Source organism: Chanos chanos, chromosome 2 (genome assembly GCF_902362185.1).
Source record: "Chanos chanos chromosome 2, fChaCha1.1, whole genome shotgun sequence".
NCBI lineage: Eukaryota > Metazoa > Chordata > Actinopteri > Gonorynchiformes > Chanidae > Chanos > Chanos chanos.
This window is the reverse complement of record NC_044496.1, coordinates 20975279-21002092: the sequence shown is the minus strand read 5'-3', so window position 1 is coordinate 21002092 and position 26814 is coordinate 20975279. Positions and strand designations below refer to the sequence as shown.

Here is a 26814-nt window from a genome sequence, read left to right as displayed (position 1 = left end):
GTCCAACAGAGGTGAGGGTTGCAGCAGTTGGGGGGGGCACTGCAACGTGGGAGGGGGAGGGGGTTATTACTTGGGTGCTCCTGGGATTTGCTATCTATATGAAGCAGCACGCTTTGCTTACTTGTCTTCATCATGCCAACAGCAAGTCAATGCTTAACATCATACACACACCTTAATTTAAATGAATTTGCCCATGGTTGCCTTCCCCATCCCATCCTGCTCTGATGTGCTTTTGCTCTGCATGATCATCTATATTCTTATGAGTCTGGGATTGGACCTCACTGGCATTTCATCTTCTCCTCATTCTCTCTGGCTAGGTTCACACTGTCAGTCCAAATCCGATTTTTTGAATATCCGATTAGAATCTGATCTTCCTGACTGACTGTTCGCAGTATATATTGCAAGTGATCAGGTCTGATCTGTGTGTCCGGTCGGCAATCCTCATTTTCTGTTCTATCCACATTGGTTGCCATTGTAATGACATTGCACCCAGAAGTAGGAGTAGTTGATTTAAACAAACCAAAGTGGAGGGTAATGAAATGGGCTTGCTGATTTACAACATGGCAATGTGGAGCCACGGCACAAGTTTTACAAAAATAATGAGACAGTGTCAGAGATGGAGGAGGCTTGCCGCTTTATTTCATGCAGCTGTCACCACCAGTATCATGTCCAACAACCTACAAGCCCCCATCAGTGACTCCAAACTAGCATGTTTCCTGTACGTGTGATGTACACGTGAAAATTACGTGGCATCAAAAGTCACAAACGTTAAAAAAAAACAAACACCTGAGATCCAATCAGAGCAGTCAGATCTAAATGGACTTGCAAAAATACAATTTGAATTGGATTTCAAACCACATAGATGTGGTTTGAAACGGATTTGTAAAAATCGGATCTCGTGATATTTGGCTGTTCAGACTTGCTACATATGATCGGATTCCAATCAGATATACACGTAAATCGGATTTGGATTGACAGTGTTAACATAGCCTTTGACTCTGTGCTTGAACTGTCACTCTGAATTACAGTTTTGTGATGTGCAAAATTTAATGAATACAGTCCCTCACTAAATCCATAAATCTGTAAACCTCTCAACAACATAAAATGAAATTTTATTGGCTGTGTATTCCCTGTGAAGAAGAAGGAATTCTAGTGTTCACTTCAGGTTTACACATGCTTCTCACAGGGGATTTGGAAGGCTGATTTTTTTTTAACATAATTGCATCCTTGGGGTCCTTGGTTTGAGTTCTGTATCTGTATAATTGAACCTTTAACAGTAGCCTAATTCTCAGTCGCTTTTTACCAAACAGGAAATGAAAAGGATAGTTTGTAAATGGAGAAAAATTTTTCTCCCAATGTGAAGTAGTTAAAGGAGTCATAGTATTTTACAGGGTGTTGCCACATCATCATTGACTAAAGGCTTTGTTAAGTTTTTCTGGTTCATTTTTTCCTTGTAAATTATTTTTTAGTGTGAGGGTCAAAAATAACTCCGTTTAGCAGTTGGAAATTCGGCTAAACGCTGTGGAGGACTGGCTCGAAGGTAGTGTGATTAGGTTGTCCCTGAAAGTGCTCAAGTGCCAAGGAAAAGGAAGGTAACTTGAGGTGGCGTAAGCAGAGAAAATTGGATCCTTTCCTCTTAAACTTGCCAACTGAGCATATGCCAAGCCAATAAAGCTGGCACAGCAGCCTACCAGTCATTTTGTATAGCCTTTGCACCTTGGACTCTCACAGAGAGGGCGAAGGGCAATCAGAACTCCTGGAAGGCTCGGTTAGTAAGAGCTGCATGGTTTGTGATTGCAGTGGACTTGCAGACAGTAGTCTTAATGCAGAAATCATGCATAGGCACAGACATGATAGTAAAACGTGTGCAAGAAATGCCTTGGTATTTATCCATGTATTTTTGGCCATCATCTGTTCCTGGGTGGGAATGAAATCTACTGGTGCTTAGGACCCTCTGTAGGCCCGTATGGACAACAGATGTTTCACTTAATGCATGCTATGTGCAAAGCCAAAATTCTGAAGTAATTAAAATAAGCTCTTTACATAATTTAACAAGAAAAAAATTACTAACCAATTGTATAATGATATCTTGATCAGTTGTGTAGTAAGTAAAGCAAATTGAATGGAGACATGACATATGTCATGTCTACAGTAGTGAGACCTTTTGTCATACATACAACATTGTTATCAAGTGACATTAAATTACCAGGCTATTGACCTTGTGTTTAAATACTAACTGCGACAAAAGCAAATTTTCTATTATAATCAAAACATCTTTAAGTCTAAATACTTTTATTTCTTGAGTGATTTAAAATGCTGAAATGTTATTTATTAGCCAGATGTTATTTTGTAATGTCTTACTATGCTGTGCCTCCTTACACCTATGTTTTACACCTACGTCTTTGACACTCAGAGAGAACTCTTTCGGTTTTTGATATCAACCAATGTGCTTTTGTGTGTCTGTCTGTGTGTGTGTATGTGTGTATGTCTGTGTGTGTGTCTGTGTGTTTTCAGAAAATGATTGTGAATGAGGCACATTTTTCTAGGCAGGTAGTGTGCAAGTTGAAGTGAAGCTGGCCCTGTGAAACACAAAAGACAAAAAAAGAGAGGAGTCAAAGACAACAAAGACACACAAAGCAGCCCCACCCTTCCTCACCTCAGCCCCTCGTTTTCGTCACCATTAGATCCACATTTAAATGAACCTCTGAGCTTGAGTGCTGTTCCTGTTTGCATCCTCAGTGATTCCAGTGAAGTAAAACAAAATAAAACAAATAAAGCTCAGCCAGCACAACTTTGAATCCTCGTGTAGTTTCTGTACAAGATGACACTTTTGCTCACTTTCACCTGAGTCTTTCTTTTGTTTTGTAGAGTTAAGGAGGATTATGATACCATGTTTTTTGAACAAGTAATATTTGAGTTTAACAGAGTTTTAAAAGACAAAGGCTCATGGCAGTGTAGTCTTCCTATCATTGAGAGCCTCCCCTCTCATCAGACAAATTCACTGTTGATTTCTCTTTGCACTCACTTGTGACAGATGGTGGAAGTGAATGTTGTCAGAAGATGAAGGGAAGCCTAGAGAGGAGCAGACAGGCAGTAGGTGGATGGACATGAAAGGGAGAGGCATTTTCAGTCGGACTAACGAGCTCCTGACACGCTAGGTGGAGTGACAAAGAGGAGAGAGAGAGAGAGAGAGAAAGCCAGGAGGAGGACAGGAAAGATGTGGCTGTATATCTTGGAAATAAAGTCTTTACCTGTGACAGCCCTATTTCACATCCATTTTCCATTGCCCAAACTGCTGAAAATGATTTTGCTCCAAGCATATTTATTCAGCTGAAGGTCAAACAGCTCAAAATTCTCTGCTACTCAATAAAGCAATGCCACAGGGCATTTTTGTCTCCTCATGCAAAGAGAGAGAGAGAGAGAGAGAGAGAGAGAGATTAAGGGAAGAGAGAGATGAATGCATAATGCTGACAAGGGCATGGGTGAGTGTAGAATTTCAAATCCAATGCCAGTGATTAATAATAATATTAATATACCAACCGATTGTGGTTTTTAACAGTACGTTAAGAATGGCTGTTTCAGTTCAGGCACAAGGCTTTCTGTTTTATTTCGGTGGTGTCAAACTTTTTTCTCTCTCTCTGTGATTTTTTTTGTGGTCTTTTGAAGTGAAAATATGTAGATGTCCTTAAATGTTTGCATGAAATTGCTTCACGAGTTGGTGAGTGGCAATAAGACTTATGGTTTGTAAAGAGTGAGTGCTGAAAACCTAAGCAGTCATGTCTAGCACAACCTGCTCTTTATGCTTGTTCCAGGGGAGTCAAACACACTTGAACATGCAGCTTCCTGCTGTGAAGAGAGGTTTACAGGGGGTCTTTGTGTCTGAGGAACGCGTCTGTGTTGCTCTTTCATTTTCAGGGGTGGGGTTGAAGACATGAATTTGAAAATAATGAATCACATTATAAAGCTTTACCTCTTAGTAAAGGTTCCTGGAGCATTTTATTTTTATTTAATCCTTTTTTGATTGTTCGCTCACAAAAAGATACGACTGCTGTCCTCACATGACCTAAATCTCCTAGTTCATAGGAGGCCTGTTACTTCTAGATGGCAGATCTTAAGCGTAATATCCTGTCAGCCCAGCCATCGATATGTTTAAGAGAATCTGAATACCATTGCAGATGGCTAAATTAAGTCCCGCATGAGGCCATTTTCTCATCATCACTTTGCTTCAGCAATCTCTTGCCTCAAACTGGGATCCCAAGCGCTCTTTGACTGCAAAATAAAATGGATTTCACAGGTCCTGGTACAGTAGTAATGGTCTGTAGTTATCAAGCAGACAACCTCATTTTCTCCCTGTTCACTGCACTCAGAGCTGCAGCACATGTTTTAGAGTCAAACCTCAAACAGAATCAACAGTAGCGTGGATTAGATTTTTGCCTCTAATGTCTTTTTTGACACCATGGCAGGTTCCCCCCACAAATGATGTTAGAATCATTGCTTTTACTCCAGCAGTAACATCACATTCTGAAAGCTGATGATCAGTTTCCTGGACTTTATCAGCTCCATCCATTCTGAACGGAGGAAGGCATTGTTTCCCTTTATCTCTCCAAAACACCATGAGGACTCTAAATTAACTAGGTGAGCAGTTTGTAGTGAAGGTGTAAAGTACCACATCGAAGACTTCAAAGTACAGCAATTTGTTTCTTTGGAACTGCAATATTTTAATGACATCAGCCTTATTGCTCACACCGGGGCTGTTCTCTTAGAACAGTTTAATGGACTGTTTCTGTCAGAAACAGTACATCCAGGGCCCCTTCATACAGAGTGCCTGTGTTTCTCTGTTTTCACTCATTGTGTGATTTCTTTTCCTCCGTGTAGTAGTATCATAGGTTTTCATCAGTGATGAAACGGATCGAAAGTTAGGCTGATTTGTGAAATTGTTCACATCATTCTTCAGTGCATATTTATTTCGAGTCCTTGACCATTGTCTCACAGTTGGACACAGAGCCACTGAGGACTGTATTGGCCTGACCACTCTTCAGACACCTGTGTACTCTCAGACAGCAACACCTTGGAGCAATGCCAAGTCTGAAGCGCAAATCAAAAACCTCACACTAGGTCTCTACAGTGCAGTTGAGAATGACTGTTTAGTCAAGGAGATATCAAGATGTTTGACACGTTACGTGTTCTTAAACAGCTGATTTTCTCCCTCTTTGTAGTCCACTGCTGCTTTGTAGTCCATTGACAGACCTGTCAAAAGTATGGTATTTTGAAGGAGAGTGGCTCTTACAGCTCTAGATCACCTCTGATATTAGGGGCTGTTGAGTCAGTGTAGCAAGCAGATGGTTCTCCATTAGGACTGATGGTGATTAGGCAGTTGAATGCTACAGTGCTCAGGTGCCTTTGGTGCGTTCTCCCGAACCACTGAAGATGGAGCATGCAGTGATGTTTGTGGCCTGCAGAAGGGCCAAATTGCCCTTTCAGTGCCAGTAGACAGGAGTCTGCATCTGTCACGCAGCCTGCATGTCAAATACACTCTTCGTTTTGTCACATTTCTGCTTTGACTACACATGCCCCGAGTCATCAGATTGGTTATGGGAACCAAATGTCCTCACATAGATGTTCTGTAATCCTGGCCTTAATAGTAGCACAGTATGGGTGCATCTGTTTGCTTTTTCTATTTTAATGTACTCTTTCTGTTAGAAAGCTGTTTTGGCTGATTCATACAGAATGTCTGTTTTTTTATTCTTATTCATACCTTCTGCTAGAGAGCTATTTGAAATCTTGACATGGTTTGTTTAAGTGATCCAGGAAAAGCAGTTTGATAAATTCTGCCCGTCACCATTATGCTGAACGTTCTTGTCAATGGAAACAGTTTCGCCTCACTGCTGTTCATCTTATCTAGATGTCTCTGTGTACTCTGGAGCTCCTCTAGCATCATCACAGTCCAAGGAAACTTATTTATAGCAACATTTGCCAGTGAATACCATTATCTTATTTTATCCTAAGACAGAGTGGCCAAGTAAAGCAGATGTCATATGGTTCTCTGCAGGCTTTTATGCAGAGGTAGAGAGAAGGAATGCACAGACAGCAGACACAGCTCTTTGTTCACGGACAGCACGAGCTGTCTCACAGTGCACTGACCACAGTGTGTGCACCTCCATGAAAACTCCCATCTGCTGAGTCTAAATTCTCTGCTCTAAAGCGAGAATGTAAGAGTAACTTATCTGTTTTTCACAGTGAGCGTGTTTCTGATAAAACTTGAAGCTGAGGGTGTATAGTGAGGCTTAAAAGAGGGATGCAGTGACCTACTATCTAAGGTAGAGTCATTAGCAAAGGTTGCAGTGGGATCCCAGGCTTTATGAGAGACATTAACCCCACATTTAAAATGGCAAAACTGTGTGCGCTTTGTATTCTGGTTGCATGCACAGCCGTCCCAGGCCCATCTTTCCTGCATATCCATTGACTAGTGAGGGCAGACTGGGCTTCTCTGCTATATTTAGCATAGTCTATTAATGAAAAGACACTCAGGAATCTCAGTGTTTGTTATTCAATCTCAGTAGTACTGGTGGTTCTAATTGTTTATTGAAACAAGTTCTGGTTGGCTAACGAACCTATGATTTCAAGCGTTTATGAGTGCGTGTGCAAAATATTTGTTCTTACTTGATTGTTACATTGTAGTTGTTCCATCTCTTCGTGACAGATTGTTCTCAGATGACTTGTTACAGCCAGAGATGGAAAAGATAAACGCTCCAGGAATAGCATTTTGTAAAAATGTAATTTGATCTGAGAGAAATTAGGCAAACTGGACCTTTTGATTTGGTGGGAGTACTTGAGAAAAATAGTTTCCAGCCTCCATTTGTTTCCACAAACCCCTCACTGACAATGATTCTGACTCAAGGAATCCGAATAAATGTCCACACTGCTCATGGAAGTTCACAGAAATGCTTATCTTATCAATCTCTAACTGTGGGTGTTGAAAAGCACTTCTCTGCATGACCTCAGATGGAATGACTGAAGACGCAGAACTGTGTTTCTTTCTTCATCTCTTGTGGCTGCATGTCATGTGTGCTATGTCTGTAATCTACCGATTTCAGAGTGATAAAGTCCAGTCTCTGCATATATCTAGTGATAGTTTTGGTCACGGTCCAGCATACTGAAGCTGTGACGTAGGCAGTACATCTAGTGAAACATGGTGACTGTGGGATCCAGTCAAAGCAGATGTTAGTTTTTTTTTTTTGTCAGAATCAGGCATCAGTGTGACACTGAGTTTTCCATATGCTCTGTTTTGTTCCTGCAGGTTCAGCATTGAGGCCCTTCACTTCCTTTGGGTTCTCTGTGGAGCCATCTGATACTCTGGCAGTGCGAGGATCCCCTGCCCTACTCAACTGCTCTGTGTACAGCGACAGCCCGGCAAGGGTAGAGTGGAGGAAGGACGGTGCTTTTCTCAGCCTGGGCTCAGACGAGCGCAAGCAGCTGCTGCCGGACGGTTCCCTCCTCATCACCTCGGTGGTACACTCCAAACACAACAAACCCGATGAGGGCGTCTACCAGTGTGTGGCCTCCATAGACAACCTGGGCACCATCAGCAGCCGAACAGCACACCTCAATGTGGCAGGTAAAAAAAAAAAAAAAGGCTTAAAGTAAAGTTCTGTTGTAGGCAGTCACAGCACTCTTGTATGTTCTACATAACAGAAAAGTCAGTACAAACTTTTGTATGATGCTGAGTCAAAAAAAGAGTTAACCAGATTTTTAGAATTTAGTTTTAAAGGTTTTTCTATAAGGCAAACCTGTGTGCCATTCATGATGAAGTGAGTGATGATGGGGGTCTGTTTGGAAATAGCAGCAGTCGTGTTAAACATGATGAAATTGACCTTATTTTATGTCAGAGAGGTGAACTTTGAGGATCTTATCCTGAAATTCACTTTGCAGCCAAAGGGCCCGTAGACTGCAATTATGTTACAGGAAGCTACACTGACTGTGTGCAGGCTACGACAGCGCAGCTGCGACTCAGCCTCTTTGTAAGGGTCAGGACGGTTCACTCAAAGTGTTACTTCAAAAGGCCTCAGATAAATGCTCATTGTTTGAAGTGGCATAGTCTGTTCATCGCCTGTGTACACACTGGTGTAGTGTGAATAAATTCATTATTCTTTTGCGTTGAGTGCAAATATGTGATAGTTTTATTGAACCTGTCATGAAATGTCCTCATGGCTAAATTTAATAGGCACAGTTCTTTCCCGGTGGAGAGTGAGCTTCTCAATGAGTATTTTAGTTCCCTCCCCATGGATTTCTGTTTGGTCTATGAGAATGGCACCTCCATCTGTGTAGGAGAGTATGTCTGAGCAGCATTCCCTGCTGTACACCATTGCCATGAATGAACCCCCATATCATCAGAGGAAATGGTTTGACCTTTGCAGTCTGGGGGTCAGAGGGCTCTTGGAGAGTGCATCAGTACCATTACCCCAATTCAGAGAGGAAACCGTCAGAAACTGAACAGAAACACAGACAGTCTTTCTCTTAAAAAAAAAATCCAATTTGTCTCAATGCTTGTCATCGTATATTGATTCTGACAGTGATTTATGATATTTATGTGCCAAGTGCTTTTATATATGCATTTCTAATCCTGCGGGGAGGAGCTCACTGCCACCCTGCCTTTGCACGTTGAGGACTAATAGTTTGGGGAGGAGGTGTGTGACCTGTTTTGAAGAAACCAGGGGGAGAACTGGATGTACAGCTCTTTACCTTGTTTCAGTCTGTGTGCTCTCAGTGTGTAGGCAGCTGGCAAGCATGTAATAAAAAGGTTAATTGCTGTGTCTTTGGAGTAGGACTTTACATTGTCATTTCGCTGGAAATAGTGCAAGCGAACGTGACCTACTAGATGTAATGACGATAGCCATCAAGCCACATCGACAAATTGAGGCGCAATATTAGTGATGGATGGTTGAAAAATGTCTTCCTGCCTCCGTGAACGGAACTTGCGCCTCCTCCTCCTACTCGCGTCTCTCTCCCTCCGGCAGAAAGCTGTGAGCCAGCAGAGCCCTGTTGTCCTCTAATGAAGCCCTTCTCCCCTCTCTCCATCTGTTTGTGTGGCAGAGGAGGAGGCAGCGGCCACGGCACACACATTCATTCAGACGCGGATTAGCTCTGCCCAGGGCTGAACAGCACCATTTGTATTCAGCTGGTATGTCCCATAGATGATAGGGCAGAGAGCGAGACGCAAGTAATGAGAATTGGCTCTCTGACTACATTGGACTGCGCACCGCTCTTTGAACCCAACCCCACGGAATGGCTGGAGGTGGGCTGCGGCACGGAGCGCCAAGGAGAACACCTGAAATGAAGGAATTCATTTACATGGTGTGCCCTCACTGGCTTTCCAGCATGCTTAGTTCCTCCCAGAAGCTTAACGGCCCGTCTTGCACAATGAGGAAAAGAAAGAGTGAGAGGAAAAATTCAGACGGTCCTGGCAGCATGTCTCAAGTGTGTAGTCTGTCCTTGGCACTCAATGGGGTTGTAATCACTTGAGGAAAACACTTAGAAATTTGTTTGTTTAATTAGCATGTTTTGATTTCAAATCCAGAGAGCTCCGCTCTCCTTCTTTAACTCACGTACAGATTATAAGAGCTATTAGAGTAGAAAACATAAACAGTTGTTGAGTAGACAGAGAAGATCGCAACCAGATCCTTGTCCATGGAGTAAACTGCATGCAAGAATCTGATTTTGTGCTGTCTTAGTTCATCTTCCTTGGCCAGCTTTAAAGGGCATATGTTTTTTAGAAGAGTCTGATGTGAACAACATGAACAATGACATCACTGTTTTTCCTCATAGGTGCACAAAATTATAGTAATGAGGCTTGAGTAGAGCCTTGTTTTCCCAGCGAAGGTGTTCTCAATAAACAGTATGCATGTTTCATTTCAGAGAGGTTGGATCAAGGCAGGATATGACGTTAATCTGTGTGTCTGCAGTGAATTGGATTGCAGGAAAAGCTGTATACACTGGACGTTTGTAACCCTGTCCGGACACATACATTCCCTCTCAGCCCTTATTCTTGTGACCTCTTTCTCAGTCTGAGCTATGCTATTCCCTGAGCTGTCTCCATCCTTCTCAATCAATCAGTGTTTCATTTCACACTCCAGCCCATCACATGCTGTGCACTGCACCAAAGCACTTTATACAGCCCAATTTCACACTGCCACAGAGGCTGAACTACAGCTCTGAAACAAGCTCAAAGCAAACAAACGGCAGTGACTTTCAAATGCCGTGGATCTTGCTCAAGGATTTTCAGATATGTTTCAGCCTTTGTGACGTTGAAAGAGATTGGTGTGTATGGTTGTTCACAGATGAAATCTCATTCATTTTGAAGAGACAAGAGTATGCTTGGCCCTACACAAGGTCAGGGGCATTGCTTTTGGACAAGTGCCCCTCTCTCTCTCTTTCTCTCTTTCTCTCTCTGTTTGTGGAGGCTTGAGTGCTCATGTGTTGGCAGTTTCCTGCTGAACTCAGTTAGTTGCAGTTGAAGTGTTAGCCCAGAAGCTGAACGCTGATCTAAAACTCATTATGAGTGTGTGGTGTTGAAATGATGGATGAGAGATGTCCTGTGGAGCTCTGTGCCGTGAGGCAGGTATATCTTTACTCTCCAGACACATCCCACAGTGTCACCAAGACCCAGTGCTTAATGCATGCACCAGAGAGAGTCTGGATACAGTGTGTGTGTGTGTGTCTGTACAAGTGACTTTAGCCAAAACTTATCTAGACCGTATCGATTGAGCGAGGGAAATACGCTAATTTCGCCTCATTACACAAAACATGTCTAATGCAGAATATCTGCCATGCCAGTCCATGTAAAAAGAAAACTTTTTATATAATCCATGGAGTATTACAGAATGCAAAGCTTTCTTGTTTCTTGGTAAATTACAGCTAATATGAATTGATTCCAATGACCTCAGCGAGTCTAAGAACTGCACTGGCGGGGTCTGTGGGCACTCAATGCTTTCGTTGGATCTCGTCCATGGATTAGGCTTGTGATTTTCATCTGGGCTCTGTAGTGATTTTTTTTAGCTTGTTGTCTGCCTGCAGTTGTAGAGCTGACTGCTGACTGTTTGTACTGTTCTCCCTGTAAGTATGAATAAGTTACTAAGCCTTTCAACTACTTCTGTTTGGAGCTTGTGATAGGTCAGTGATATACTGAGAGGCATATTTCTCGGGGCACATTTGCGTAATGTGAAAATAGAAGTTTTGTCAACTTTTGCTCTATTTTAAGTTGTCTGTCTCTTGTCTCCTCCTTTCCTCTGAAAATGATTGATAGTTGACAGATTTGCTCTTAAAGCCCTGATGTGCTGACAGTTAGATGCTCTCTGAGAGCTCAGATGTGTCATTGGCCGACGTGACTTTGATGAACTAAAAGGAATCTCAAATCAACTACAGTGACACTGTCTGTGATGTGTCTATAACATTGGCTGAAGAGTAGGTATTGACCCTGATGAGAGGGGAACAGATGGACAGTATGTTTCCCAGAAGCTCAATTATTTGAGTTCCTCCACCAAGCATATTTTAAATAAATTTAGAAAGGTACCAGACGTTGTGCTTGCTCAAAAACTGTTAGAGTTTAGAGCACAGGTGCACAATACAGAAGTTCTTAAACTCATTAACTGATATCACCATTGCACAATCGAGTGTAGGCCTTCTTAAAGGCTGGCTGGTAGTAAAAGGACAAAGGATACATGGACTATGTGACAAAGGTGTGTGTCATTAGGACTATCCAATGAATATGGAAGAGAAAAAATGGTATACACAAAATGTGTAAGTGTGGTCTTGTGTTCCCAAGAAACAGAAAAATCTCTCCTGTTTCAAGAGTAAGAACAGCTCATACTCTTTCCTAAATACAGAGTAGTGTAACGAAACTTCAAGGTTTCGTCATACAGTACGTTCTCAATTTTCCGTTTGGATTGATTGTGATCGTTTATATTTCATTGTCTATTTGAAGCTTAGAGTCCTGGGTCATGTAATGCTTTAGAAGTGTTTCAGTTGTACAAAAAAGCTTCTCTATTGCAAAAGACAACATTTTACTATTTATATTTGTTTACGGAGTAGTCTCTCTAAGGAACAGTCTTTCTGTGAGAAGAATTTGCATAGTAAAGCCTTTTTTCAATTCTTTCAGTTCTCCCAGAACTACCCTGGGAATGTGTTTATCACCAGCTGATGGAGTCTCTTAGCACCTTCTAGTTGGCTTTTTGAGATATCAGGATATCAGTATGCTGAATAATTTACATAACAAAGGAGATGTGACTGCACTGGCTGCATCGTTTGTATTCCCTCATCACATCGAAATGCATCACCCTGTGTCTGACTCTGCATGGCTCTGAGAGTGAAAGGACACTGATGACTGCTAAGTTACCATGGAGCAGGACCCTCACCACTTTGATCTCTGCAGGGAAGTGTCGTTAAGCCACTCTCATTCTAGAAATGTCTAATTTTTTTCTTTCCTTTTCTTTTCTTTTTTTTTTTTTTTACAAAGCCGTATTGCTCCATTCAGCTGCCGCACATGCAACTGAGGGAAAATTAGTTTTCAGTCCTGTCTTTGATTGAGATGGACGGAAGCTGTACCATTGAAGGCATTGCATTAGTTGATTGACATGAATAGTTTGACAGCTCAGACTTGACTGTTAAAGGATTTGTCATCATCTATCCTCAACATGTGAGTAAGCCATATGACCAATTTGTCTCAGTGGACTTTTTAATACATTTTTCATCAACCTGCAAAAACAATTCCCCCAACTTTGATGACAAGCTTTAAAAGTCCATCGATTGAACTGTGGTTACACTCTGACCATTTAACCTCTTTCTAATGTGCCAGCAATGGACCATCATACGCTGGCTGACAGACTGCCTTTGGTTGGGTTAAGATTTAATATGGTTCCACTTCTCCCTAGGTTACAGTGAACTTACCTTCCATTGACTAGACATACTGGTTAAGTAGAAGTATGGAGATAAAGACTCTGTTTTACAGTACATCTTCAAACTCCAAAGCAAGCAAACAGAGAGGATGAATTATGTATGTGAACTGGGACAGGATAAGAGATATATTTACTTAGAAAAAAGGCATTTGGCCAAGCCTTGATGGTGGATTTCATGTGCATAAATTACAGACTAGCGAAAGACCTTTCACATAAAAAGGAAGGCTGTAACGTTACCAGATCTGTTCTGAAATGATCTGTTAAGTCCCTTACATCCCACTGACAAAGGATCCAGAGCTTTTGGAAGTGTTTTACATCGATTTAGCTTCTTCCCACTTTTGGATGCTCTCGGTACACCCTCAATCTGTTAAGCTTTAAGCTTTAGCACGAAGACAGCAGACCTAGGTGGAAGGTTTAGCTTGCAAAATCTTCTGTTTTAGCATCCTGCAGCTTCACAGCATGTCACCAAGCATAACTTTTTCTCAGAATAAATGCTTACTTTTAAATTCTCAACCAGCACACTGTCTGGTCTGTTTCAGTGTTTTTAGTTTTGCGCCAACTATTGATTTGTCTTTTGGCTAGTTTCAACCCGACGTTGTTTATTCTGTTTGTTAGTCTTTAACAGGAGGTTGTTTTGTATTTGCATTGCTGCTTTTTACAAGCAAGGCTCATTCTGGGCGCTAGACGTAGTGTCACTCAAAACTAAGAAAAGATTGTTAGGCAGCTTCTGTTGCTATGTTACAGGATTTTAGTCTCTATTTTCCCCCTGGTGCAGCATGGAAGAAATGAAAAAGCAGGAATAAAGCAGGCAGCGGATTCTCTTTCTTTTACAGAACAGTGGGAGCCTGGACTGGCCTGGTCAAAGTGTTTCTTTGAGTGGCCAAAGCATTGAATAAAGTAAATTATGGTGGAAGGACCATGCGGTAATGTCCTTGTGTTATAGGGGCTGTCCTGAACTCTGTGTGCCAGGGCCCTGGGGAGGGTGGTGGAGATTCTCTGCTTCCGCTGAGCTGAGAGTTCAACTGTGGCTGTCTGCAGACATGTCAGAGCCTCTGTAAAAATGAAAAGGGAGTGTTTCCTATCTGAGATAAGATGTCACCGAGTGTATGTTATGCTGTGGGGTTCAGGGTTGTGGCTGGCCGGTGTGTTTCAGGACAGTGTTAGAGGAGGTGTGAGATGACACCCTCCACTCTCTCTCCCGTGGTTGATTTTCACCCCTGTGCTGTGCTGTTCTGTCCTGCTGGTGTGTAACCGGCTCCGTGTGGGGACTGTGGCACTTCACACCTCCCTGAGGAGGTCTGTTCAGACTGGCTACATGCGAGACAACACCATGACAAGATAGTGAGTTCATGTATCAGGCCTGTCAGTGACTGCTCTGCTCCACCATCATGACTATACTGTGTTGTTATCTGTATGGTAACAATCTGCCAAGATAAGAAGTCTTCTACCCATTTTTTTTTACAGACATACCTAGTCAAATTTCTCATAACACTGTGATATTTAAGTGAAATAAACCTTTGTCATCTAATTTGGTCAACGTGCATACAGTGAATATAGAATACAGTCTGAACTTAGGACGTGTTGCTTAGACCAACATGTATCGTTTTGTTTTTGTTTGTTTTTTTTGTTGATGTTGTTGTTTTTTTTAACAATGCGCTGCCCGTGAGATGGCCATGGAGATGCGAAATCATGCGCACTACTTACACTGCACAAGATGAAATCATTATCAAAGGCCTTCGCTCTTCTTGCTTAGTTTCATTCAGCAGTAAAACAGGTCAGTTTCAATAGTCCAACCATCTGTGTGTCATAGACAGCTATACATGCCAACAGCTCTATTGCTGATCCTGTCATTGGACTGCAGCAGACAGATCCTTTTAATAATTATTTGTTATGGTTGATTTAGGGTTTCAAAACAAAAAAACCCATGATAAAACTTTTGAAATTTACACAGGCATGTAGTTTGGAGTGGATAATGGTTACCTCAGAAGAGAGGACATTCATAGCTCTAATTTGCTTTTTAGAGTGGGAGGAGGAGGGGGAGACACCACTTTCACACAGGGCTTGGCTTTCACAATGGTTTCACACTCTCATTTTTGCAGGTGTCCAAACTAAAGAGCCTTATTATTTGGATTTGAAGGGAGAGAAATAGAATAGGCTTTTGCTGGAGGGAAGCTCAGCTGCTCCTCTGTGCTGGCTACCACCCCACAGAGTCTGTCACCCCTGGCTGTGCACAGCCTCGCCCAGGTCTCTGTTCTGCTCTCCATGGGTGGAGCTGTCTGGGGCAGAACAGCCCCACCACCATCAGATGGCTATGAGGCCCCCTCTTTCTCTCCTGTTTCAGACCTCTGTTTTTCTTTCTGACCTGCTTCGCACTGCAGCCTGCCGTGCACAGTCATACTCTGTTTTCGTTTCACTGGACAGAGCCTCCTTTTAATCAGCTGAAATGTTTTATTGTTTTGAGAGCTTTTAGCTAACTGCCATAACAAAACATTAATATACCAACAAAAGGAGACCTCATTTTGAAGTATTTTTTTAAACAGCAATATAGCTAATTTCGGCGGAACAGCAAACCTATGTTGCTATTCTTTTGTTGTGCAACCTTTGACCTGGCATCCACTGAGTGTAAGAGCAGCACCATACATACTGTGACCCCAGAAAAGTCCATGAACAGAGAGCATGTGGATTTTCAACTCTGGGCATTGTTAATAACTGCTGCAGCTCCCACATTTGGATCACAGATCAGTTTACAGTCCTCCAGATGTGAAATGAGACAGACACGGTAACACTGATGCCTGGTTTTGGCCAGGTGAACAACCATGGCTTTGTGTGAATGGGTGTAATCTGGAGTATATGTGTTTGTGTGTATTTGCAACAGTGTGTGATGATATCTCTTTGGATGATGGTACAAAGCAAACAAAGATACTCCACAGCTCATCGTGCCCCCCCCCCCCCCCCCCCCCCCCCCCCCCACCCCCCCCCCCCCCCCCCCCCCCTCCGTCCCTCACCACTATAGATGCATAACTTTTCCTCCTGGGAATGTAAGTGTGAGACTCACTAGGCATATCTGGGCATGCAAGAGACTTTACCCCACTTTTCTCCCACGCACTGGGAGTGTTGGGCTTTGACGTATAGTGTCGGTTAATTCAATTCTGAACCCATCTTTTCTTGCATGTCAACATTTCCCATCTCAATTAGCATCCTGGCACAAATTGAGGAGAAACAGATTGACACAGATAGGATCTGCAGATGCTCGAGAGTTCTGAGAAGAGCCAGACTGCCTCACAATAGATGTGATGAAAATGCTTGAGTGCACAAAGAGAGATTGTGTTAGGGAGAGGAGGAGCAATGGGTTACTGTTCTCCTACTTTATCAATCCATCCATCATGAGCGTACTTTTGTTGAGTACATTAATCAAGCTGCCCATTGGGCTGACTGGAGAGTGTTCACCGTGATAGTAGAGGCTAGTGATGAGAGCTGTGGAGTGGCCAAGTTTATTCACTGCGGATCTGGACTGTGTTTCCAGGGGCTTTGTGCTGATGCTTGTGCTCAGGGAAGCTTTGATTGGTTGTGATGATGCAATGGAGCACGCTCTATTGAGCTCTGCAGATGCACTGTCCTCCCAGCTTCTGATAAGGCACAAGGTCCCGACAACACATTTATCTGTGCTCTGTAATGGGATCGGCCGCTCCCTGCAGTGGTGGAGTCGCCCCTGGCAACGACCTCTCCTGAAGGTCAGACTTAAATGGGCTGAGAATGAGCTGAGTTCCCTGGGATAAAATAAGACACTTTAACACTGTTAAACCTTATACAATCAGCATTGTCTCAGATACAACTCAATTAGCAGGGCTGCAACTGGTCTTCCCATTGTAGGGAGTGAGCTCCATCTTGTCTGTTTTGGGTTAGTTGTTTTCTTTTCTCAGACTTCATTCCTCAGTCCTTCTGGCAGCTCTGGAGATTGAACAACACAGATAAGCCAGTGTGGATGAGCTACACCAGTAATTATTCAGGCGCTTTGATGAGCTCCTTTTCATGATCTCATCTGTATGCAAATTCAGTGATCATTTTTAGCCTCTATTGCCCAAAAGGTTTAGAGCCTTAATGGAAGATGTCTTAACTGGTGCTTTGACAAATTTTGGTAGTGTGAAGAGACCTCTCTAATGTAACTGTTCTCTTAGGGGACAGAAATTTTAATGCTTTATCTATTGTGCATTCATATGTTGCTCTTTTTGAGCTAGGAAAGCAAGTTTGAATGTAACACTAAAATGCAGCTACTCTCAGGAAAAGACCTGTACTTTTTGCACTGTTTATGTGTTTGTTTCCTCATGTATTTAAAGACAAAATCTGTTGCTTTTGAAAATCTGCATAAAACATTGGTCTTTCAATATCTTTCTACAATTGCTTGTCCCTGATTGGTCTTCCAATGACCAACCATTATCGATGGTTTCCTTGGTAACTGGCTCATACTTAAGCCATGCTCTGCATGTGTCCGAAAACAATGGTGCTCTTGGCCTCCCCAAAGCTTGTCTTCCTCCCACTCCTGTGAGTTGGCAGGGGCCTCCAGACCAACAGGGATAAAGTTGACAATACCTTGCTCATCTGCCAGCTGGACTGACTGCTTGTCCTGCTCTTTGTCTAGACAGAAATGTTGCAGAATGGTCTAAGCAAAGTGGAACTCAGCTGGAATCCATGATGTAAAGTTGATAACCCAATAATTGAATTATATAGCTACCCAAACACTCATTTTCAACCACAGTATGATGTACACAGCTACAACGTAAACCCTGGAGCTACTGGGCCGTTTGCCTTATAGCTATGTTAGTACCACCCTAAAGGCGAAAGCATGTTTTAGGCCTAATAGGATGCCAGAGGTTTAATGTAAAACGGGTGGCCAAGCTCAACCTTCTTGTAAAACTATCCAAGTTTCACTTGCAAACTGTGTTTATTTATGTATATGCCCTGTTATCATTTCAGACAGATGATAACTGACAGAACATAAGCAAATCTAAAGCCGTTTTCACATAGGCACTACAAACTATGTCCGCAGAATCAGGTTCGCATTTTGTCCGAAGTTGACCTTTCACACATGTAGCACACAACAGGAGACTGTCAGGCCCTGTTTGCACCTTGCATTAAGATCCGATTTTGGTGATTCGATCACAAGCGGACAGCTCTAAGTACGTCCATTTACACATGGCGTTGGAATCCGTGTCTGAAGTGATCACTTGAGATCGGATCTCACTTCCCCATTCTATATGCAAATAAACACATAAATAATTTCCAACACATTACATTGAATTTCTCTTTTGATTGGAGATAGTGCTTATGAAATGTGAGATGTCAGACAAATTTGGTGATCATTGATCACTGTTTTGTGACATTAAGGCAGGTAAGCTGTTTCCTTATAATGGGTGTCAATGGAGAGGAAAACGCTTAACGTGAGATGACGACCATACTCCTAGGATTTCGATTTTGATTTTTTGACAGGAGGAGGCATTTCTGACAAGAGATGTCCGAGAGAAATTTGGTGATCATTGATTGCAGTTTTGGAACATTAAGGCATCAATGCACTTCCCGTGGCTAGTCTGTCGGAAAATAAAAGAAGAAGAAGGAGAAGAAGAAGAAATCAAAACAATATCCATTTTGCCTGTTGTTGTTGTTGCCTGTTGTCGCACTTTAATATGACGACGTTGGTGAGCGAATGTGCACATATGCAAATGAGTTCGTACCTCCACGTAAGCAGAGGACATCAGTTGAGTAGGCCGTCGTTCAGTGTGGTCAAGTTCGCATTCGCGTTTACACTGCTATAAGAATGTGGTGATGTGCGGTCCAGACCACCTCCGAATGTGGTCTGAGCGATCGGATCTCGATGTTGGTTTAGGCGAGGGGTGGCGCCTGGGTAAAGTGTGCGACTTGTCTGAAGATTTCAGCGTCGTCCCTGACCAACAGAAGTTCTCGAATCCTGTTGTCTATCCAGTTAGACATTTTCGTTGCCGTCTTCATGTGAATGACCCTTCTTCTTCGCCCTGGGATGTTTGTATCCTTCCGGTTTCGCGCCAGTCGCTTGTAAGAAACGGCATCAACACGCCCACTTGCTCACTTTGCATACTCCGGACTATAATCTGCTCTGTTCACACATGGACTCAAACAAAGAGAAAACGGAGTTTGTACTAGGGGGCTGGTAGAATAAACGCCGTTTAGAATCTGATTCGACTGATTCGGACATTTGCGTTCGCACATACAGCCCCGCGGTTAGAATCCCAATTATTTTAGGTTTGCAGTGCATGTGTGAAAGGGGCCTAAGAAAAAAGCAATGCCTAGTGCAATATCTTTCATTTCATAGCAGACATGCAAATGTAGTACAGGTTGTAGTACACAGTTGAAACACTGTGATGTGACCTCTGCTTTCCTCTACTTATCACTTCTTTCCCTCTTTCACCTTTGAACTGGACAGTGAGTGGTACATTACCATGAAGTATTTATTTGTGCATGTATGGGTCATACAGGATGCAGGAGCTTTAAACTAAGACATGCAGGCCTGAAGTTGACTTCATGGGAAATTGGCCATGCCATGTTTGGCTCTGTTTTTCTCAGTTATTCTGAGATCCTTAGATACAAATAGGACAATAATAATGACACTGATTATCAAAGACTCTTGTTTAGACTACGGACTTGGTGAAATTTCTTTGTGATGAATGTTTCATATAGGTAAAATGGTAACTCAATCCCTTCCTTTGATGTTATGAGCAGAAAATGGCAGTGCGTTTATTGCCAGAGGTCTGTCTCAATGCTGTGTGGTTGGTCTGTTCTCACTTCACCAAGACAGATTTATCTCCTCATACCAACACTTAACTGCCTCTGTAAATTCAACCCAGTGGAACTCTAGGCTCTGCATTTGAAATCCACCATAGACTGGAAAGAGGCAGTTGTCTGTGTGTCTGTAAATATTCTAAAGGTTTTAAGAGCTGTCCGCCTTCCCTGAAGCCCTGTAAACAAGTGTCAGAAGAGTCCATTGCGGGACTGACCGTGGAGAATAAGCTGTTGCCCTGCAGGAAAGCTCAAAACTAATACCATCTCAGACACTGCTATCAGCTGGAGAAGCATTAAGACACTATTCACACTACACTGGGTATTTGAGAGGACCACAGTGTCTGCCTTCTTATCAGCCCGTCAATCCTCTGCTCTCCTGCACTTGCTCATTAACCTTCATTGGCTGAGTCAGATTGCTTCCCTTTGAGTTCTTGAATTAAACAGCACCTAGTTTGTGATGAGAGTTTAGTGCTGCCCAGTGCAAGGACATCTCTCAAATGACTAGGCAATAAGCTCAAACCCAATAAAATCGTTATGTCAGTGCAATCAGCCCAAACGCAGGGTGACTGAGGTAGGTCTGTCTGCTCTCTGTGTCTACACTGTATTGAGGTAGACAGGGTTTGTGTGTATTTCTTAGCATGTGTTTGTGAGTGTATACTTCCTGAGTTCTTGCATATGCAGCGCCCTTGTTTGTGTGAGGTCTAGTCTTGTGCCAAAGGCTTGATTCCCATGTTGCATCCACACCACTGTTCTGAGTCACTAAGCAAATATTGCTCTTGGACTCTGACATAGGAAAGCTTTAGAGAGGGGAAGACTATAACAGCAGGGACACTCTTCCCACTGCCACTGAAAATGAAGCACATGGTGTGAGCAGTAAACTGAAGCAGGAATGTTTTTCTTTACTGAAGGAGCAACTAGGTCTGTCTGGTCCATCTCTGGGCTCTGTAGAGTTGACTGGCTCCAAAGAGGAGAAGTATTTTGTTGACTGTTGACATTGGTTTTAAGATATAGAAAAATCAGCATTTTTTTTTGTTATATGTCATGTGTAAAGAAGTTTTAAGGTTGTAGTAAAGATTCTGTCAAGACAGTCGCTCTGGTTCCTGGATAGGACTCTGCCACATAGTGAGAGAGGGAGGGCCAGAGCAGGGATTTTTCTAAATCATATAATGTCCACATCCTCACAAAGGAATGCTTCAGTGAAGCTAAGGACTATTATAGACTCAGGCAAAGATTCAGAATCGCTCAATCCTTGGTAACTGTATACAAAGCAGTCTTTTTTTTTTATCTAACATTATGTGAACCTCCTCTAATGTCAATATCAGTACCAGAGCAAAGATTGACGAGACAGCGTGGTATGACATGCATCATCAGACAGTATTTGGGAAATGTGCAGCTACAGTGTTCATTGAGGATGAATTGTAATTAAGAGGAGTCAATAGAATTAGATTAGTTAGATGAGCTGACTCCAGCCCTCTCTCTGATGAGGTCCAGCTAATGATCTGACTAGCACTATAAGACTCAACTATACTTGCTGCCTAAGTCCTCTGTAATTACTTGGAATGAAAATGCAGTGCCTTTTCACTTTTATCTCCTGTATCTGTTTTTAAAGTAACAGTTGACAAAATACCTTATATCCTTAAAGTCTCCCTGGACCAGACCCCACAGTGCTGGATCGAGATCACCTTTCAGGCATTATTTACAGGCCTCTTTTGAAATTCCATAGCTGTGCCCCATTTACTGGTCTCAGCAAGGGACTGCATCAGAAAAGTTCAGAACAACACCAAGCATGCCTTCAGTGGGGCTCCAGACTAACTGTTTGCAGTGGCTGCACTGCTGTGACTGACTTTATAGATTGTGCTCATGTCTCTTTTTGGGTGACATTTTATAATTTTACTTGGGACCGTGTATTGTATTGTATTTGTTGAAAGGATTTTTGGCTTTAATTGCCTTTTCAGTATTAATGGAGTGTACAGTGATGGGGCAGTAACTTTATAAGCTGGTATCACTTGTTACAAAGTTGATGGACTGGGCAGCGATTGAGCCTGCTACTGCCACCTAACAACAGCAACAAGGCTGACTAGCAGGCTGTTTCATTAGCACTGGGTTTTTCACCATTTTGAAAGTCAGTGCCTGTTGCACTGAAGTCCAAAGAGCACGAATAGTATCCAAAAGTTTTTGTCATTCTCTATGACAAGGACAGTGTTCAGTTTTACATCAACATCATAATGATGCACAACACTGTTTATCTTTCCAAGCTGTTCTTTTGAGGATTTGCTACCAGCTCCATATAAAATTAAAAAGCTCCTTGATTTTGTCAGCAACACTAGTACACTCGGTTCAAATAAAAAAATGCGTTTGGCCAGATCTGGAGCTTTCTTACTCATGACAGAGACCTGTATCAGTTACTACCACTCTGTACAATGCTGCTCAAATTAGAAATGAGTGACTGTGTGTTTCTGTCAGTTTGTGGATGAATGTGGTGACTTGTTGATAGAGTTGTCTATGATGGCTGTGGAGTAGTTAGGTTTATCTGTACTATGCTGTGTGTGTGTGTGTGTGTGTGTGTGTGTGTGTGTGTGTGTGTGTGTGAGTGCCTTTAGTGCTAACGCTGCTGAGGGTTACTGCTGCTCTCTTGCCCTGGGCTCTCCAAACCTTCAACACCATGTTCTGTTCTCACACTGAGCTCTTGACAGGTCTGCTCCACTGGATCTAAAGCACCAGGGCAACACTACAACCAGGGAAAACATTTAAATGTCACGTCTGTTTTTTAGTGTGGTCAGTTTATTTTTATTGCTGTGTTCTCCTTAAAAGGACATGTTCCCTTTTTAATATCGTTTTTAACTATGTTCTGGTGTTTTGCAGTATGGATCCAGTCAGTGTCTCCAAACACAGAGGAAAAATAATTACTCAAAGATGAAAGCACCAGAGAAATATAAACAGATGAACAGTGTCTGCATATTATTAGCTAACAAGCATTGTGTTGCTCTTCATGACAAAATCAACAGGAGGACTTAAAGAACACTCCATAAGAGAAGATCTAGTGTATGTTGATATAGTGTACATTGATCTCTCTGTCTTTCTCAGGCATGCCTAGGTTCACCAGTCAACCTGAAGGAGCTTCTGTTTGGCAAGGAGACAGCCAGGTTATGAGCTGTGAAATGAATCCAGAGCTGGTCTCCTTTTCACGCTGGGAACGAAACAAGGAGCCAGTCCAGCTGGACCAGCGTGTCTTCATGTTGCCCAGTGGAGCCTTGGTCATCAGCAATGCCTCAGAGGTGGATGTGGGTTTTTACCGATGTGTGCTGGAGAACGCAGGTCCCGTGAGGAACAGTGAAGAGGCTGAACTGCGGCTAATACCTGGTAATGACACTTTGGAACACCTCATGTTAATCTGGATTATTTTGTTCAGCCCATAGCTTGGCACATAAACATTTTGTTGGTTTATGGATACCAAGTGTAAGCATTAACCCAATCCCCATGAGCTTTATGTGTGTACATTGCGTAACTGTACAAGTAAGTACACAGTATAACAGCCTCAGTGAAAATATTACATATGTCTACAGGAAAGAAGCTTGAAGTCAGCATCTATGATTAAAAAAGAAAGAAAAAATCTTATGGATATGCTAAATCAAGCTTTATTTTGTAGACTGTGCCCTGGCAACAGTTTGGGGATTCCTCTTCATGCATGTGATTGATCATGCTGTTCTGAGCTGAAATGCAGAGAGATTAGAGCCGGTCTCCTGCTGGCCCCGAGCCCATACGGGGTTATCAAAGAGAGCATTGTAACTCATCCTCAACCAAAAGAGCATGGAATTCCTTTGTGTCAGATGCTCAGCGTGGAGCTTTATTTACAGAGGCAGTTAAGAGAGCAGTCTGAGCACTGAGAAAGATATTAAAGGTTCTAAATCAAATGTAAAGCAGTGTCACCTGGTGTCCTTATCTCAGGCTGCTATGTGGTAAGAGCCTAAATATGCTGTGTTGAGCTCAAGTGTTCCACCTGATAAAATACTTTACAAACTACTTTCATTCCCAATGCTCATTACTGCTTGGGGGAACTTGAAGTGGTAGACTATTGTGAAATAGTAGGACAGATGAAACAGCAAAATGGTTAAAACACTCAATGCTTCACTTTAGACATCAAATTTTGCTGAGATTGAAAGGTCACAGAGTTCTTCTCTTTTAACGAGCGCCATTCTTCATTTAACCACTTCACTTTAGTTTTACTGATTTGTTTTCTCGTTTATTTTGTTTTGTTTTGTTTTTTTAAGACACCGGAGAGGAGAGAGGGCTGGAGTTCATAAGACAGCCGGAGCCTGTGTCTAAGGCCGTGGGGGAGAATGTGCTGCTTCCCTGTGTGGTGACAGGCTACCCTGCGCCCTATGTCAGATGGATGCACAACGACCAGCTTATTGAGGAGAGGTGAGAGTTCACTGACCATTTACTGTGCAGTGTTAATGCTTGTTTAATTATGATTCAGTGCTACTCTGTCGGTCAGGACGACTCAACTTTATCGCTGTGGCACAGACTCAGATCATTTATCATGGGACCTCCTATTCAATCAAAAACCTTTCCAGGATCTTCCCTTGTCTAAGCAGCTGACCCTATTTAAAAGTAGTTAAAATTGCTTTACTTTGTCAGTTATTTTAGCAGTACTTTTGAACACAGTGACAACATGTTACAGTTTTATCACGGGAGCAGTTTTGTTGTAGTTTGAATTGGCCAATAATCGTATGTGTCTGTGCTAATAGATAGATGGATGGAGGTGGAACTATCAGATGTCAGACGAATATGTGAATGAATGTGTGACATCCTGTAGCATTTGGTTTGAGGATTCGGTATCTCTCTGTCTGTGGCCCGTTGGCCCGGAGCCCTGGCCCAGCTGCTGGAGTAAATAATTAGGGTGATGGCGCCTGCTCTGAAAGGTGTTAATGCCATTCAGACCGTGAGTGTCTCGGACTGCACTCACACACACACACACACACACACACACACACAAACACACATACCCTCACCTCGCAGAAACAGCATGAGACTGTTGACAGATTTGGACTGGAGCGCCACTGTCGCCTCTCCGCCTCACTCTCATTAACTGCTCGGGGACAAGACGCCACATGAATGTGAAAGTGTCTCGTTAGCTGGTCTGCCTCCTCTCGCTGTCATCCTACCGTTACTCCTACTATTACTCAGCACAGAATCTCCCTCCATCCTTGTACAGCAACAAACGTTTCATTTCATTCAGACACCCTGATGGTGGAAATATATGGCAACACAGTTATTGAGTTTTCAGTAATAATTACATTATCTGTTGCTATTCATCACTGAGTTGTATATATCCCCAAGGTCCACCCCTTTATTGACTTATATCATTAATTAGTGGATGTGCTAACAGAGCAGTGAGTTACTGAGGGAATGCACTCTCATAAGCTTAAGTTGACTCAGTTCGTGGGCCATTCAGAGTGAGGCGTGGGATGAAGGAACTCCCCGGCTCCTTAACCACAGGCTTTAGATGAGGCATGCTGTCAGTGAGTAATTGGGATAGTGTATCGAGGCAGCACACAGATATTTGTAAGGAGGTTCTCATTGGCAGATACTGATAGACGGGGTTGTCAAACCAAAGTACTGGATCTGTCACATGGTTTATGGAAATGTGCAGAGTGCGATACCAGAGTTTCTGAACCTCCGCAGATGGCAGTGTAACTGCTTTGCTGAGATTAAAGGGTTGAAATGGAATGATTCAGAAAAGGAAGCGTGCTTGACAGATGAAAGTCTTTTCATGCTGCTGGAGATGACTGTACACAGTGCTAGATCAGGGCCCCTTAACATAAAAGGCTGCAATGGTGTCTGTGTGTCTTCACACAAACAATAAACTGGTGTAATCTGCATTATTGACCTCAAAACAAAATTGAACTGTACGGCCTGTTTTTTTTTCTCTCTCTCTCTCTCTCTCTTCCTTCTTTTCTTTGTTTATATCTTTCCTTTCCAAGGAATTACTGATCTTATGTGGGTTTTGGACTTATAGCATACTGGTGGTGTGATTCTGCTGTTTATAACAGGGCAATGAAATGTGTCAGGTGGTCCAAAAAAATGATTTGAATTTGAATTTTTTTCAGAATTATTAGAATAATTTTTAATAGTGTATGTGTATATATATATATATATATATATATATATATATATATATAAACTTTATAGTGATGTGCATATGAAAGCTACAGTCACTGACATCATTTTTATTCAAATTCAGAAATAGCTGCTCCTGAATTGCTTGAAAATACACTAATTATTTCACTGTAGATTGTTACACATTACACAGTGACTAGAGAAGTGAGGGTGATTCATGCATCAACCCTGAAATCACGAAGCAAAACCCTCTCTTCAAGACCCTTGGCAAAAACTGTTATGGTCTTGATGAATATTACAATACCACTTAATAGTATGTCTCCATGGTCTGTCAACAGAATGAATAATTTACTGGCATGTGTGATGGAGTTTTTGCTGCATGTAAATCAGCTTTTAAGTCTCTTGCTTGTGTCCTCTCCTCACCACACAAATTTAAATGTCATTGCTTTATTAAAGTGAATTAGCAGTGCCTCAAAGGTGCAGACAAGGACATCCTCTGTGGAGTTACGTGGATCTCTGTGTGGCCTTAGGTTCTTGTGTCACTTTTGCTCTTTCTTTCTTTCTTTCCTTCTTTCTTTCTTTTTCATGCTTGACAGTCTTGTACATACACACACATACTCACAAATGCACTCGAACATTCACGCCCTTGCCGGATCCCCAGTGAAACTCTAATTTTAGGTTAAGCACTGTGCAGTCATTCCTCCATACACCACAGAAGGAGCTGAAGAAGGAATAAAAGTGAAAAATCCTTTGGAAGAGCTCCTTATCAACGTTAATGGGCTATAATTTTCGCTGCTTTTTGTTCTGTGTCAGTATTAATAAAATTAACAGCTTGTGCACGCCTTAACGGGTCTCACAGTGTCTGTGTGGAAAATGTATTGCTTTTGTATTACAGTCCAGAGTGAATTGGGGAGCTTAGGGCCATTGTGTTCTGGTGATG

At 42.3% G+C, this 26814-nt stretch overlaps 1 protein-coding gene across 1 annotated transcript in view; it reads left to right on the top strand.

Moving 5' to 3' along the window:
* Nucleotides 1–26814, top strand: part of neo1a (neogenin 1a) — an 86035-nt gene that overhangs the window by 22281 nt on the left and 36940 nt on the right. The window contains exons 4-6 of the mRNA XM_030765157.1: nucleotides 7298–7615; nucleotides 22839–23114; nucleotides 24023–24173. Of these exons, the coding sequence (XP_030621017.1) occupies nucleotides 7298–7615; nucleotides 22839–23114; nucleotides 24023–24173 (745 nt within the window). The remainder of the gene's footprint in view (nucleotides 1–7297; nucleotides 7616–22838; nucleotides 23115–24022; nucleotides 24174–26814) is intronic.